General features: G+C 31.2%; 1 protein-coding gene across 1 annotated transcript in view; it reads right to left on the bottom strand.

Annotated features, from left to right (window-relative positions):
- LOC106459252 (vacuolar protein sorting-associated protein 8 homolog) overlaps window positions 1-12,951 on the bottom strand; it is a 76,722-nt gene extending 63,771 nt beyond the window's left edge. Inside the window, 4 exon segments of the mRNA XM_022385696.1 lie at window positions 1,271-1,394; window positions 3,818-3,936; window positions 5,776-5,844; window positions 12,668-12,951. Of these exon segments, the coding sequence (XP_022241404.1) occupies window positions 1,271-1,394; window positions 3,818-3,936; window positions 5,776-5,844; window positions 12,668-12,766 (411 nt within the window). The 5' untranslated portion in view covers window positions 12,767-12,951.
- Between the last annotated feature and the right edge of the window lie 3,905 nt (window positions 12,952-16,856).

Below are 16,856 nucleotides of genomic sequence, written 5' to 3' on the forward strand. Positions count from 1 at the left end.
AATACTTAGCATGACACAGTTTGTTTAAAATAAAAATTATTAAAACATTTTCAAAACTTACCGAGTTCTTAGTACAGAAAAATATTTTCTGGATATTTTGCCATGTATCAGTTTGATGATAATACTGGATAACATTATTAGATAATTTTTACTAGACCAAGGACGCTGATATCTGTAGGGCATTTGCCTATTAAAATGTTTTCTAAAGCTCTTTTTAAATCTTTTTGCTACTGAATGATGTTATGTCCCATCAAGAGTACATAAAGGTCAAGTAATGCTACTATTAGATTAGTTTCAAGGTGATGGAACTGTGGCTGGTTCTTGCTAGTTTGTGTGTTGTGTGCACTCACTATAGACCAAATGTTACATACATGGCTATAAACTTAAAAGACCTACAAACTGTATAACTGAAACACACATATGTACTCATATTTAAGTACATAGCAAAAATGACTTCCTTACCTTGGTGCATGTTCATTGGTTGGTAAAAATCTGCCATTAGATACCAGTAATTTTATATTGTGCTGTAGATTATTTTCACAGCATGTCTTTTGCAATTTGTATTGCATTTTAATTCTTATCATTGATAGTAAGTAATTATATTCAAATTTATACTGATCACTTTGTATTATACATGCATATTTACATTAGTGTAAAATACATTCCTCATAATATTTACACTCCTGTGGGCATGTGTAGAAAACTTGTAATATATATGGATTTATTTTTACTTTGGTAACATTTTATTATGGTTCCCTACCCTACCATTGCAAATTTTCTTCTGTAACCTCTGTGGATAATCTATTATGTAGCAGTGATGATACTAAAAGGAGGGTTTTTCTGGTTAACTTGTAAGGCACACACGTGAAAACAATGATAACTTATCAAGTTTGTCTACCAGTGATGTTTATATAAAATATAAATAATTGGATAAAACAGAATATATCTTTTAGAAACACCTAAACAACTGTAACATAGCCTACTTAAAAATATAAAAGACTAAACTTTAAGTACCACTGATAAGAACATAGCTTTCTGGACTATATGATTAACAACATTAAGCATCCTAATAAATATCTTTTTTTTAGAGAATATTAATTTCATAGTGAATTTCAACACAATATATTAGAATGGTGGATAAATTAATAGAACAAAACATTTTTGTAAGTGCAGTATGAACAACTTTCCACAAAAAAAAGTTACTAGCCTTGCACCCATTTATAACATACTATTCAATACATTTACCATGCTTGCTTCCCATCATACTTACCATGGCAGTAGGCTTTCCAGCATTAATCCTTTCTGAAGCTGACTGAATCTGAGAAGATACTCCCCTGAGTACCACATGTCGAAGGATCGAGCCATGAATGCCATAATGGGGTATTTTATGAAATCTGCAAATTGCAACAACATCTTTGCAATATTGTTATGCAACAATATAGTCATTTTATACAAAATCATTTTATTATTGTTACTGTTTAGAAACAGTCTGTTATTAGATTATTTAAAAAATATGACAAAGCATAAAGAAAAATAATAAAAACTTTTTTCAGAGCAAGTAACTATCAGATTTTTGTCACTAAATAATGTTACTTCAGATTTAATATTAAAACAATGCATTCATGGCTAAAATGGGATAAAATATATATATCCATGATTAAAGATATACAGCCTTAAGAGCCATCAAGTAAATTAATATACATGTATTTGTACTAACAAAGACTGTTTAACCCTAGTTAGTTTTGACAATCTTTTAATCTGATTCTGTTTTTTTCAAGCATTCCACCACAAATTATTTCCAAAGATTTCATCTGGTCTTGTTAACAGAAACAATGAAATCAATATCATTTTATAAAGATCCTAGCTTGTTCATTTACATAAAGTCTACTTGCAATTAAGTTTTTGTTCAACATCCCTCATCACTCCCTTTTTTGCAGAAACATTCTCTCTCTCTCTCTCTCTATATATATATATATATATCATATAATAGTAGAACTCTTAAAATGTTTTTAAATTTGAATGCCTCAATTTAATTTTTTATCATAATTAAATACATCTTTTTCTTCAAAGAATGCAATTAACACCTACTTTTAAAGATCGCATCTGAAGTTCTGACATCAAAGAACTTCTTTAGTATTTTTAGAGGTCTATTTTGTACCTATTAATTTTAAAGATCTCATCAATGATTTTACTTTAAATCGTTAATTCAAAGACATCATCTATGCTTAAATATTCATCATCAAATTTATATATCTTTTTCATCAAAAGTATATCATCTTGTTTCTTCTCATGAAGTGCTCTTGTCTAAATTAACTTTTCCCAAGTATCACAAATAAATTTTTCTGATCAAAGATATATCAAGCTTCTTCTCATCAAAGATACATTAACTCATCTTCATTAAAGATATCACAAAAAAATTTATGAAAGCCCTCTCTTATATTTACATCAAATGTTTGTCATCACAGACACCATATAAAACTTATATTCTAATTTAGGACATAAATCAATACATTTTTATCTTCTTCACCATTACAAAAACAAGGCCTTTTTGAACTTCAGTATATTGGGTAATATAAAACTAAAAGAAAAAAAAGAGAGTGAAAATCACTTGTATGAAATTAAGATAAGGTGAATACTGTAAAAGTAATCAAACATTCTCTGCTTTACAGCATCAATAATCATGTTTGCAGTTAAATATCACCAAGAAATTTGAATATTCTACATACATTAGGATTGTTATAGGATGTGTTTATGATGAATTTTTGAACTTCTTTGTGAAAAACCTGATTATACTTTTTAAATTACCCAAGAAATGATCAAAATGAGATATTTTCACAAGAGGACAACGTGCAATGTTCTTCTATTAATTTGTGTGATGGTGACCTATGTTTATTTTATCCAAATTACCTCGAAATGACATACAAGAAATTAATACAATTATTTAAACTAAAAAAAAAAATCCTCATGATCTTTATCTATTTTACATAAACTTATATCAGTATGCAGAATAAAAATACATTATTAAGCATGTTATCATGCCTATAGATGGTATCTACAAAATCAATATCTAAACTAATACTTCAATAGAAACCAAATGAATACATCACATTTTCTATTTGTTCTAGAGAGGGCATAAACAGATGTATAGACTAGTACTAACTGAAACTCAATGAATGCATTGTTTTCTATCTGTCCTACAGGTGATGTATACTTATGCAGTGCCACATTAAGGCACTGGTAGGCTTTAAGCGAACTATAAACTAGTGCGTCTTGGAGACTAGTGGGCTCCCCTTGTTTTAAGAAAATACCATATGGTTTGATAAACTAAAGTGATAAAAAATATCAAGGAAATAAAAAGGGAAAAACAAAATATACCGAAAAAACTGGTTTATTATCATTATTACTTATTATTATACTTGCAATGCATGGTGGGCCCTTGGCAACTGCCTCTTTTGTCCATTGGTAAAATGGTCCTGTACTGATGTCTATACTAGTACTTTAACTTTAACTCAATAATTGCATTATTCTCTGTTTGTTTTAAAGAAAATATTTATAGGTATCAATACTAATACTAAAGCTAAAACATAATAAATAACTACATAACTTGCCTGTTCTTCAAAGTCTTTATCATTATACTAATATCTTAGCAAAAGCTTATTGCTTACACCAAGGATTGCATTCTTTATACAGAAACCAACACTAATTCCTCATTTGAAATTGGCATACACTGGACTCCATCAAGTCTTCTATCAACTCAACAGAATATGATCTATACTGCTTTTAAAAGTAACTAAGATTTTTCTGACACAAATTGTACCTGCGTTCGGATTTTTGACTACGGGATTCAGCACTACTCAGAGAAGTGCGTTCATCTAATTCACTGAAAAGGCCAAGCTGAGTAGACAATTCCTCATCACTTATGGAATGATCATCAGGCTGAATGAGAGAAAGTCTGTGTCAGTACAATATAACAACATTAACAAGTATATTATCATGTGCAAGACAAAGATGATTTTTTATTAGTATTGTAACATCCTCATATGACTAATCACCATATGCAACAAGACAACTTCTGTACTATTACTAAATGAAGAAGTTTTGTACAAACAACTTATCATAACACAATTCAAAGATGTTTATCAGTATGGTACAACCCTAATATGATTTGACCTCACTCATTGCAACTATTATTATGCCTGTTTATACCCTTACACAGGCTACATTACTTTACTATCTCTACATGGCTTGTTACCAAATGTGATGTTAAGAAGATTGTCACATTATAAAACACTAACATTATTGACATTGTTTAGGATGTTAAACAGTTTATTGCTAGTATATTAATACTCTCTGAAGGATTATCAGAATGCATTTATGTGATGTTAAGTTTTGTAGAAGCATTAACATTCTCACGACCTTATATATACATTATGTAAAGAAATTTCTTTATTATTGCTAACACTAGCAAATGGCTAGTTATTAACTGTAAAGTGAATAGTCATGTGTCACTCTCATGGATTATCACTATATGTGATGTCTTGTTCAAACAATTATTTTACACTCTATTCCATCCCACTATGTTTAATATGCAGGCCTGTTTTAACATGATAATACCCTCATAAGACTTTCCATTCTATGTGAAGTGAAAAGGTTTTCTACTAGTTTTAGTAATATCCTCAAATTGCTTATAATCACACGTTATATGAAGAAGTTTCAATCAATATAGTAATACCCTTAGACAATATCCCCTCTTACACTGTGTGATGTATTGGTATAACAGTATGTCGTATCTTTGCAACAGTAGTAATCAAAGTAACATACTTTGGTAAACTTGTGATTGTTACAGTAATTTAAGTTTTAAGAAAAATAAAAATTAATCCCCCCTGATTCAATAAATTTACATGTTAAAGCTCTTATTATTTGTGAATTTATATTTTCAGAACATATGTATGCATTTACAGTTCTGTTTATTACAATACAGTTCAGTGCTAATCACCGCATTACATCTTTTAGACATTTCAAACACTACAATACAGTTCATATTATTAGCTGTTTGGACTTATCTAAAACCTTTATAGTTGTGACAGTCAGCTCTTACTTTAGCTCTATTTACCTTGTACATTGTCTACAATAATTACAGATCAAAATAAAACTGAAGCATGGGAGTAAATTAACAAATTACATTCAATATAGTTGGGAAAAGTTTCAGAAATACCCCTTCCTGATTTTTTTTATTTTTTTACAAAACCATAAGAGGAAGAGAGCTGCTGAATATGTCATCTTCTGATAAACAGTTATCATTACTTTTTATTTCTTCTGGTAAAAAGTACTTTGCAACACATTATATATAAAAGTGTAGTGTACATAGATCTAGCACGACTATTAGCATTCACCTTACTTAAATTTACAAAACCTCATTATTTTTTAGACATCATACATAAAATTCCAACTTATGTCAGGCTAGCATTGTATCTAGCATTCAACTCATTTAAGTGTGAGTATTATTAAGTAAATATCGCTTTACAGAATTATTGGGAAGATCCTATTAACTATGATAAAAGATTTTTAGATAAAAGTTTTATAACACTAGCTAAGCATGTTGAACAATCATTTTGGTTTTATTTCCATAAAATCCATATATTTCAAATACATATGATTAAAAAAAAACTAATTTTTCCCTTTACAATATCGACTGTTTCTAAATGTTACTAATGTTAGAAGATGTGAATGCCTAAAATCCACTTGTTTCTATTAATTTAAATGAAAACTTTATACCTCATTTAAGATGCTTTCCAGGGTAGGCAAATTTTCCACTGGTGGAATACTGTATTCTTTGTCATCGAGCTGTAACAAAAAAAATTCATTTGTTTTAAAAATGTGAGGGTTTTGCTAAGAAGTTTTGCTTTATTCACTAAGAACATTGGGGCTCTTGCCACAAGAGAAGTAAATCACATCTAACAACAATATTACATAACAAACAAGGACAAGGACCTGTTGTTCCATCTATGCTGTCCCATCCACTATACTAAACTACTAAAATAACTCAAAACCAGCACTTATCATTCAACTATTTATTATGCTTTCCCTTACTCTACCTTAAATTTACTGCTTCCACCACATCTGAAGGCAACCCATTCCACAAGCCAGTTACTCTATTAGAAAAATAAAATTGCAGTGGAGTCTCAAGTTATTATTACATATTGCTCATTTATTAATATAAAAAGATATAAAGCTATCTTGTATTATAGTGGTGACAACAATTTAGTTACAAGGCATTGTCATGCAGTTTCTAACTGAAGTTGTTCTTAACTGTTCAAAACCACACTCCTGTTGCTAGAATTTTCTTAAATGTGAAAATCTGTTTTTAAATGGAAATTTGAAAGAAAATATTAAGCTACAAGCTGTGCTTGTAAACTCTGTGTATAAAATGACAGAAAGTTTGCTTATGAGAAATATTTACAAGCTTTTGTTAGAGATATTGTTGTATACATATTAGATGGATTTCTTTACATTGAGTCAGTGATTTGTGTTTCGGACATTTATCATCATCATAATAATAACTAATAAACACAAACAATAATTTAAAATGCTATTGCAAAAGAGCATGCTTAATCTACTATATGATTTCTGGAGTTCGTATAGCTGTCAGACTCATGCTGTTTTTGTTAAATAGAAGAAAATTACTCAGTAACATTTCTCAGTAGTAATATCAGTTCTGACAGGTAAAAAATTAGAATCTATTTGTACTGAAAGAATTAAGTCATTCCCTATCTGAATATCAATTGCCTTTGGTCAGGAGTATAAGTAACTGGTCCATAGTAAAATGAAATATTTATGTGATACAAAAGTACTTAATGCTAAATGTTTGCTAATGTGATTAGTGCAATAGCCAGACATTTTAAAGCACCATTAAACAAAATGTTTTATGTAGTGTACATGGACTAATGCTAGGTGACACATATGAGGAAACTGAAACAAAACATTAGAATATTAAATGGAATCAATTCTTTCATGTTAACTTTCTGCCATTAATGTTTAACTAAACAGATAATTAAGACCAGAATATATACACTGACATTGCTTTGTGTATCAAGAGAGAAGAAAAAGTAGACCCTCCTCTTTGAGTTAGAGCAATCACCTGTCTTTGTTTCTTCTATGTTTCAAGAAACAACTCTACTCATGCAGTCACCACCTTAATCAATTCAAGTATTTATAACAAGAGTTAAGGCCAAATAAAATTAAAATGGAAGGAGGACAAAAATCAAATATGTAAGCCTCTTTCTTCCATCTGTGTTAGGTCAGAAGACAATGAACAGATGCCTTAGGATTAGAGAGTCGCAACTGTTACTTCTGTTGTTAAAAAGGGTGATAAGTATTGTCCTGGAAATTATAGACCAATTAGTATAACTTCTGTAGTGGGAGTAGACAGATAAAAGAAGTACTGCAAAATGATTTAGTGGAATATCATATCATAGAAGAGAGTTAACTCAGATTCAATACAAAGAAATCTTGCTTCACTTATACTTTTCTTGAAAATTTTATTTATTATATGGATATTGAAAAAAAAAAAAGTGGCCTCGATATACTTAGATTTTCAAAATCGTTTTTGATAAGGTGCCACACATAAGATCAGCTTAAAAAATCACATCAGTGGGAGCTATGAAAAAGACAAGCCTGAAGGGTGGCTGCATAAGAAAAAGCAAAAAAGTTATTAATCAAGTATAGTTAGACTGCAATTTCGCAACTAGTGGAGTGCTTTGAAGGTCACTGCTGGAACAATTGCTTTTTCTTATTTATTTTGATAATATTTATAAGGGCATAATTAGTTAAGTTTCCTGATGACATTAAACTCTTCTTTCAAGCTGTACTGAGAAAGTTAAGGTAGTACAGAATGACTTGGTTCGACTGAAAATATGGATCACACATTTTATGTAGATGGGAACCTACTGAAGAAAAGAAATCTTGAACTGTGGTAGACAAGGTAAGTCCCTTGAGTCTTTGAGGTAGTGCTCTGTTGGTAATGATAAAGTTAAAATAACTTTAGAATGTATTTATAGACATATTGATTACATAACAAAATAGGAAATTATCTCTTTACACAACACACTACTCAAGAGTAACTTGGAATATTGTGCACAGGTTTTAGTCTCCTTATCTAAGAAAGGATACTAACTTATTGGAAAGGGGTTCATAGGAAGACAACTAGTTGATTCTTATAAGGACAGGTTAAGACCTCTTATTTTCTATTGTGAAAAGTAGGGTGAAAAAATTTCATACTGAAGTTGGTGAAATTATCTAGGGGATCACTAAGATAAGAGATTATAATTTATTTGTGCAGAATTTAAAAACAATAAGAATAAGAGAGACAAGTTTAAGATTTGGAAGACAGACTAGACTACAGTTAAGACAGGTTAGTCAATGACTTCATGAAAAATATAATTAGGTTTGATTCTTTAGGTGTGCAGAAACAGCTTTGTTAATGTTAAAAAGAAGATTGCACAATGTAGTCTCTAACCAGACTAAATGGCCTTAGAAACTAAAGAGGATTACACTATACAACAACAGTGACAGAAGAATCATAAAATAAAGTAAAAAAATGCATCTGACATTAACTATCATGCTTTCACTGGAAACTTTGTAGAAATGAAAAATGACTTAATAATTTACTCAAGAACAAAAATATTTAAATATTTCAACTTAATTTGAATAACAATTTCCAAATCTATCACAGTAATTTACTAAAATTTATTTATTTTTTCCTGGTTAATGCAATCACAATAAATAATTAAAAGTAAACTTTAAAAGGAATAGGATCTTTCTAGAAAATTATAAATCCTCCCATTTGAACATAACTATAGCTTTGAACCTGAAGTTATATTTTACTAACACTTATATAACTATGTTTTTCAAGTACAAAAGTTGCAATTAAACTTCCATAGACATTATAGAAACTTGAAACAAAGAAGTTATAGAAAATTACAAAGACAGAATATGGAACTCTGCATAGAACATCAGGTTTGATATCAAAAGTTTGTAGGATTATGTGAAAGATAGCTAGAACCTGAATGTTACTAAAGTGAGTGTCAAGTTCAGCTTTGCAGTCCTTAAGATTTTAAGTAGTGAAAAAGCATTGCAAATTTTATTAAAGAAGGAAAAATTATCAAGATGAGCTTCACAATCCTTAAGATCTTCTTAAGTGGTGAAAAACACTGTTAAATTTTATTAAAGAAGGGAAAAAAGTAGTGAGGGTAAAGCTGTGTGAAGCTCAATGTTGGGGAATGAGAAAATTCCTCAGGATTGATAAATTACTGATGTGGTTCCTTATGTATAAAAAGTAAATACTGTGGAAGAAGGAAACAATATTAAAAATATATCAGTTTGACTTCTACTGATGAAATCAACACGTATGACTTGGAATCGCCTGAAGGATAATCTTAAAAACTAGTAACTGATAAATAGTACTTAACATGGATTTATGAAAAGGACTTCTTGTTTCATCAGGACAGATATTTTTGATAATGATGACTTCAATATTAGATATATAAAGCACAAGCTCTGGAAACCTACAAACAGATACTTTCTTATACAATTTATTTTTCTCTGCCTGAAGTTTTAACATTTAGATACACTTAGTTTGTCCAAAATGTAGTTTTAGCTGACAGTTAAGATTCTTTCAAAATTTTATTGAGCACAGTTAATAGTGTGAAACTTGACAACTTTGCACTATATGCCTAAGAAATTAAATTTTGGTTGGTGGCAGCATAGCAGCAAACACTGTGGCTGATTTTCTTCATGAAACCTTTAGATGTAATGTCCTTTTGAACAGATTTTTCCAATATCTATAGATGCAAACACTGTGCCTGATTTTCTTTATGAAACCTTTGGATGTAATGTCCTTTTGAACAGATTCCCCAACATCTATAGATGTAGATTATCCTTGCATCAAATGTAAACTCGTTTAAACAATTATGATTTTTTTTTTCTCTTAGGTTATTTAAAAGTAAACTCAACACAACCCAAAAACTTAAGTAGTAGTTCCCAGGACACAAATAACAGTGTTATGCAAAATATATCACATCATATAACAGCAAGAACATTTTGAACATTTCATTCTCAGTCGACTAATATCCTGAGTATGAAGTGCAAATTTTGCCAAGTTTCATGCTATTTACATGTCATATAAAAGCTATTACACACACAAAACACTTGTGGTGAACCACTGAATTCAACTGACCTAAATGTTTGAAGTGAGTGACATTATAAGGTTGAGCAGGGAGAAAATGTGGAGAAGACCTAGTCATTTTTCTTTTTTTATTGTAACTGATTATCTAGGGTTAAGATGTTAATAAGATTTCATTTTAATTCAGAAATGTGGATTTTTCATATTTTATTCTAAGAATATTTCTATCTTCTTGTTAAATTACTTACTCTCTAAAATATTTTAATAATTATTCCACCTTAGTGTTTTAGTGTGTGGGAATCAATCTATCAGAGAGCCTTGTGTAACAGAAAAGACATATTGTTTTTCCCAGTTTTTCAAATAGACTTCATATGTGATATACAAAGTAGAGCATTATAATTTAAAAGAAAACATGTCTTTTGAAAGTGAGCACAGGAACATATAAAGTACACATTCAAAAACTAGCACATATGATTGGAAAGTGTTATTGTTAACATAACAAAGACAAATAATGTTTAAAGCAAATGTCATATTAAAGCAAGAATATGAGATACCAAGAAAGAAACACCGATACCTGATGGATGAATACTCTACTTAAAAGAAACCTTAATGTTTTCACAAGCTTATTAGAATGCTAAATAATATAAACAAACTGCTGAGGTCACTCTTTTAATGAAAAGGAACAACTGCACATGGAGAGAACAAAAAAAATGGTTTGTGCTAAAGGCTAGTAAATAACTGAAATCCACCTTATTTCTAAAAATGTAACTTTCTAAGAGAGTATTGTACCTCTAAATACATGAGAAGGAATCTTTATATTGAGCATCAAAGCATGTTTCTGTAATCCACCAGGATATAACATATGGATATCAAGGAAATTGTGAATTCTCCTCTTTATGTCTTGTAAAATGTTAAAATCCACTACTGCTGACATCAACTGATTTTATAAGTAAATCACTTTGTAAAAAAAATAAAATCTCATTGGATTTAGAGCCTAGTCTGTCTATTCCAAGTCCTAAACTTGTGTCCTCTAGTTTTATTTCTTCAGAATGTACGCCTTTACCCTAATCATCCCTTAAATAATCTTATAAACTCCAATAATTTCACCTCATTGTGTAGTCAGATCTTTATCAAGCCAATGAAACAAAAGATCACCTTACCTTTCTTTTTCTGAAAAGAAAATAACTTGATATATCCTAACCTATTCCTATAAGCTAACTTTTCCACACCTGGAATTATTTTAGTAGACTTCCTCTGAATTTTTCCATCTATATTAAATGTGTGATTCAAATTATGATAACCCAAGTGCATCACCTCACACTTACTATAAATAAAGGTTAATTAGCAAACATTTGTTCAACTAACCAACTGACCCAATTCATGCTGTCATACCTCAAAATATTCATGACAGCTAGAAATATAATAGTTTAGTGTCATTATAAGATTTAACTTACTAACTATTCCCCTATTGATATTATAAATGTAAATACAATTGAATTTTGTATACAAGTTTGAAAGAAATATATCACCTCTAAATGTGGAAGAGGTGCATTGATGACATTAAGAAGTAAGAATCAGGAACAGAGCCAGTCTCTTCCAACTGAGAGGGCTGAGGTAGGCTAGACAAAAAAACTGAGGGCTGCACTCTCATCTTGGGGGCACACATACTTTAGTATTTTGGAAATTAACCTGCTTTAACAATAGGCACTTAAATATGCATCCAACATTGCCTATAGTAGATACTACAATAACAGAAAATGAATTTTTCATTGGGTGCAGTCACTAAAGGGGAAGCTAAGGCACATTTTGCCATAACTTCAGAACAGCACCACCACCCCTCCTCCTCATTGTCGACCACCCTGAGAATAACACAGTTAATGGTATAGATTAAAAGCTGTTTATACAGTATACGTTTTATATGATAAAGCTTGTAGTTCATGCTTTTTAAATTTCGAAGATAATTCAAAATATTTATTTGATTTTTCGTTTGGCCTGATAATAACAAGGGGTTCTTTATAAAGTTAAAAACTGAACGTCATTTTTATCCACATAAATTAAGTTTGCCTTATTGAACTTATTCTGATATTCAGTTATTGTCGACTCAAGGCAATAATATTATATTAAATTAACTCAGTGTTAGTCATGAGGTAGGGTGATAGCCCGAAACGTTAACAATACGAATAAATACTTCTTTTGTAAAAAATACTTAATTTTTGTCACACTGATTTTCATTTCTGAAACGATTACTGTCAACTACTTATATTATAAAGTATAACTTTTAAGTATAAATAGCGTTTAGCCCTTCTTTAGTTCTTAGCACTGAAGTGAAGAATGAAGTTGAACTACATGTGTTAGAATTTATAATCATAGAGTAAACTACTATTATTAATATTATATTTATAAAGTAAACCATCCATCATTGTTTTTCTTAACTAAAACTAATCAAAGCTAAGTATTCTAATTAACAACTGAAACAAAAGCAAAAACCTCTTCTATTTCAAAATCGAGATCAGAAAAGTCTGTCAGAATTTTGTCCGTATTTACTGGCGACGAACACTCCCCCTCTTCCATTACTACGGTTTCCATGGGGCAGGTGTTTACGAATGATTTAGCAAAAAACCCAGGCTTATGTGACACCTTAAACCTATTTATTTTTCACGGTCAAGAGAAATTACTTTTTAAAGTAGAATACCCGCGTCACTGACAGGAAGTACTTTTTTTTCATTACAGTAACATTTCGACCGTCCTACCGCGTCCATTGAATTATTACATGCCATATATTTAATTACGGAATCGAGTGCTGTATATCAATGCCTTCCCAATAATATCAGTATTTTTTCAAAAATCTATTAAATAAAGTTTTACTTATATGACAGCTGTAATTATATGAGATTAAAAGAGAAATTAAGAAATAATTATTAGGATGGTTAAACATTTGTAATTTATATATGTATGAAAATAAGAAATATTTAAGTTGTACCATTTCCAACAGTTTGTTGAACACTGTTGCCCCTATTTACAAGGTTTTTCGTAGACGTAGAAATTGTAAGGCTTTCTTTTATTTTTCGAAATGTTCTTCTTCTGTCAAAATTGTAATATAATTATGGACAACAAGGGACATATTGATCCATCTCCGTTCCATCCACTACACTAAATTCTAAATTAAAGATTAAATACTCCATCCAGCCTTTATCCTTCAAATATTTACCAAGCCCACCTACCGCCTCGTCCCCCAGTGGCACAGCGGCATGTCTGCGGACTTACAACGCTAGAATCCGGATTTCGATACCCGTAGTGGGCAGAGCATAGATAGCCCATTGTGTAGCTTTGTGGTTAATTACAAGTAAACAAACAAACCTACCGCCTCTGAAGGCAACCCATTCCAAAGGCCAAACACCCTATTAGAAAATAAAGCTTACTCTTACCTTGCCAAAATTTATATTTGTGTCCCCCTAGTCTTCTTACCATTCTCACCATTAACTAGGAAAAGATATGATGCATCAACACTATAAATTCCCTTAATAATCTTAAATACCTCAATCAGATCTCTTCTTTCTTCCAAGAGAAAACAATTTCAGAGATCTTATCTTATCCTAGTAAGACAAGCTTTCCATTCAAGGTATCATCTCAGTGGCTCTCCTTTTAACCCATTCCAATAATTCAATATCCTTTCTAAGGTAAGAATTCCAAAACTGGACACAGTGTCCAAACCTGGCCTAACCAATGACCTACAATAACATTATAACCTCTTTATACCTGTATTCAATATGTATTTCTGTAGATACAACCTAAAGTCCTGTTTGTCCTGCCACTAGCAACAGCAAATTGCTTGGATGTTTTAAGATACCAATCAACCAGAACACCAACATAATTTTCTTCCAACATTCTGTTAAGGTTATACTCATCAAAATTATACTCAGAATTCAAATTGTGATCTCCCACACGCACAATGGTTTATATACAATCTAGTTTTATACTTACTAGGAATCTTCTAGATGTTGGGTCATTATTTCATAATGTCATGTTCCCTCTAGCAAACAAATATGTAAATTAAAATAGTAAAATACTGTTACGTCTCCGTTTGTTAATTAACTTTCCGTAACTTCGTTCCGACGAAACTTTAGCGACACAAGTCCTTAATTAATAAAACTGGTTTATTCTTTCCGAATACAACTTTACGATACACTTAATTTCAATATTCGCGCTAAAACAAACACTATAACGAACGAACGTTAACTTCAACAATACCCTGTGACTGCAGTTCAATTACTCATTACCTACACACACATTACATTCACGTTGTCACCCTCTTTTATATACCAGACTACCCTATATCTAGTAAATACTAGAGCATTCGCCAAGGTACAGGATAGTTCTAGAAAATAGGTGGCGCCACACCAGTCACGTGACCTCGATGACGCAACAATACATATTACAGCAATGTGGTATACAAGTGAATTGATGGGATATCATTTATTATTCTTAGTATTGATTTTCTTTGTAAGTTTATGGATGAAATGACTAAATTATCCTTTTTTTATAGTTTTAAGCTCATTTCTTTTTAGGAACAGTTGTCACTTTTTATATTCGTTTGAGAATGCCTTATTTTTCATGGATTGACTGGTGGAAAGAAGAATGGGGATATCAGAAGGTATACATTGATTTGTATAAGGTCACAAGGGATAAAAGTTGTCTGGAAAATATTTGAAGCTTGAACAAAATCTAAGCTCAAATATTGCATTTCTTTTTAGATGCTCATAAAAATCTACCCGAAATCTTTAATAGTGACACTGTCTTGTGTAGAGTTATGGTTTAAAGTGGCCATTCGCCATTTACCACCTGAAAACGCAAATATAGCTAAAATTCTAGCAGCAAACTGAGCAAAGTGAATAGAGAAACAAAATTACCTTCTACAGAGCAGTCTGTCAGTGCTACTAAAGGTTTATAAATGGTTAAAAGTATGATAGTCTCATGATATTTTCTCTAAGAGAGGAAATTGCATAGCCAGAGGCGACTACGTAAATATAACAGCAATGTTTTAGTTCAAAATATTGGATTATGACCCATGTCAAGAATATGCTGTTGTAAGCTATATTTTTAATATCTTAATTTAAATATTTACTAGAGGAAGCTTATAACCATGATAATGCAATACACAGAATATTCATCATGATGTAATAATCAAGAAGCTTTGCAAAATATCCAGGAAACAACGGGCATGATTATAAGCAGTGAGTAAATAAGTTGATTGTGAATGGGAAGTTAGTAAAATATTTAGTGAGTGATTCAGATCAGTCTTTGTAGTAGTGATAGGGAAATAGGGCTAAAATCTTGGAAAATAATGCATTTAGAGGCAAGGGTGGACTTTTGTTTAGGTTAAGCAACCGGTTTCAAGCATTTGCTAGTGATGAGGGGAGCAGGTAAGGGAAACAGATGGGATCACAAGGGATGACATTGAAAAGTTTAGGGAGGTTATAATGTAGGTGACTCTCTAGTTAGGCATGTAGGTAGAGTATTTTTTGTGGAATAAATAGAATCAAAAGAATACGCTTATGCTATCCAGGAACAGGGGTACAGGATATAACTGATAGAACCAGAGAAATGGTTAAGGGTGCTAGTAGCAATGCAGTTTTCGTGGTACATGTTGGGATTAATGATGCAAGGAAAGATGGATCTGAGGAGCTTATTGATAAGTATAAAACATTTATAAGGGCAATTAAGGAAAGGGGTCATAGCTTGATTTTGTCAGAGATATTGCCAAAAATAAATTGTGGGGATGAGACACTAAGTAGGTCACTAGGATAGAATTCCAGGCTCAGATGAATATGTAGGGATGAGCAAATAATGCTAGAACTATTAGAAATAAAATTGATCAGTTCAAAGCAGTTCTGGAAACTGAGGATTTTGATATTGTAGGTATCAATGAGACTTTGTTGGATTTGAACAATTTTTACGAGGGATTTTTTTTCGAAATACCAGGCTACAGATTATTTACTAGAGATAGAATTGGGAAAAAAGGGGAGGAGTAGCTTTATATGTGAGGAGTGAATTGTACCCTGTTGAGTTAGAGCATATTAAAGAAATAAGCACTGAGGTTGAGTCAGTTTGGGTTAGTGTTAGTGGATATAAAGGGAAAAGTCTTGTAATTGGGATTTGTTATAGACCACCAGGTCAAAATGTGGAAGTTAATGAGAAACTGTATAATGAGATCAGAATGGAAGATTTTCATTTCAGGGGTACTTGCATTGAGGGGGATAGGTTTTGGAAATTGTTCAGGATACTTTTATACACCAACTGGTGATGGAACCTCCAAGAGAGGAAGTTATATTAGATTTATTATTAGCATCTGATGTGAATATGATATACAGAGTTGTGGTTGGTGCGCATTTAAGTACAAGCGACCATTGCACTATTAAGTTTGGGATTTTACTACATGCAGAATTGAGGAAGAATAACACCCTGATTCCAAATGTCAGGAAAGCCTATTTTGATGGAATGAGACATGATTAGTCTTCTGTAGATTGGAATAAAAAGTTGAGAGGGGATCTTGAACAGATGTGGGAAGCATTTAGGGAAAAATATATATGCATAAAGAAAATACATATTCCCTATAGAAAAAAGGACAACAGAGTGGAACAAGCCAGTATGGAGATCATATCAGGGATAGACATAATAA

This window comes from Limulus polyphemus, unplaced genomic scaffold (genome assembly GCF_000517525.1).
Source record: "Limulus polyphemus unplaced genomic scaffold, Limulus_polyphemus-2.1.2 Scaffold581, whole genome shotgun sequence".
NCBI classification, from domain to species: Eukaryota; Metazoa; Arthropoda; class Merostomata; order Xiphosura; family Limulidae; genus Limulus; species Limulus polyphemus.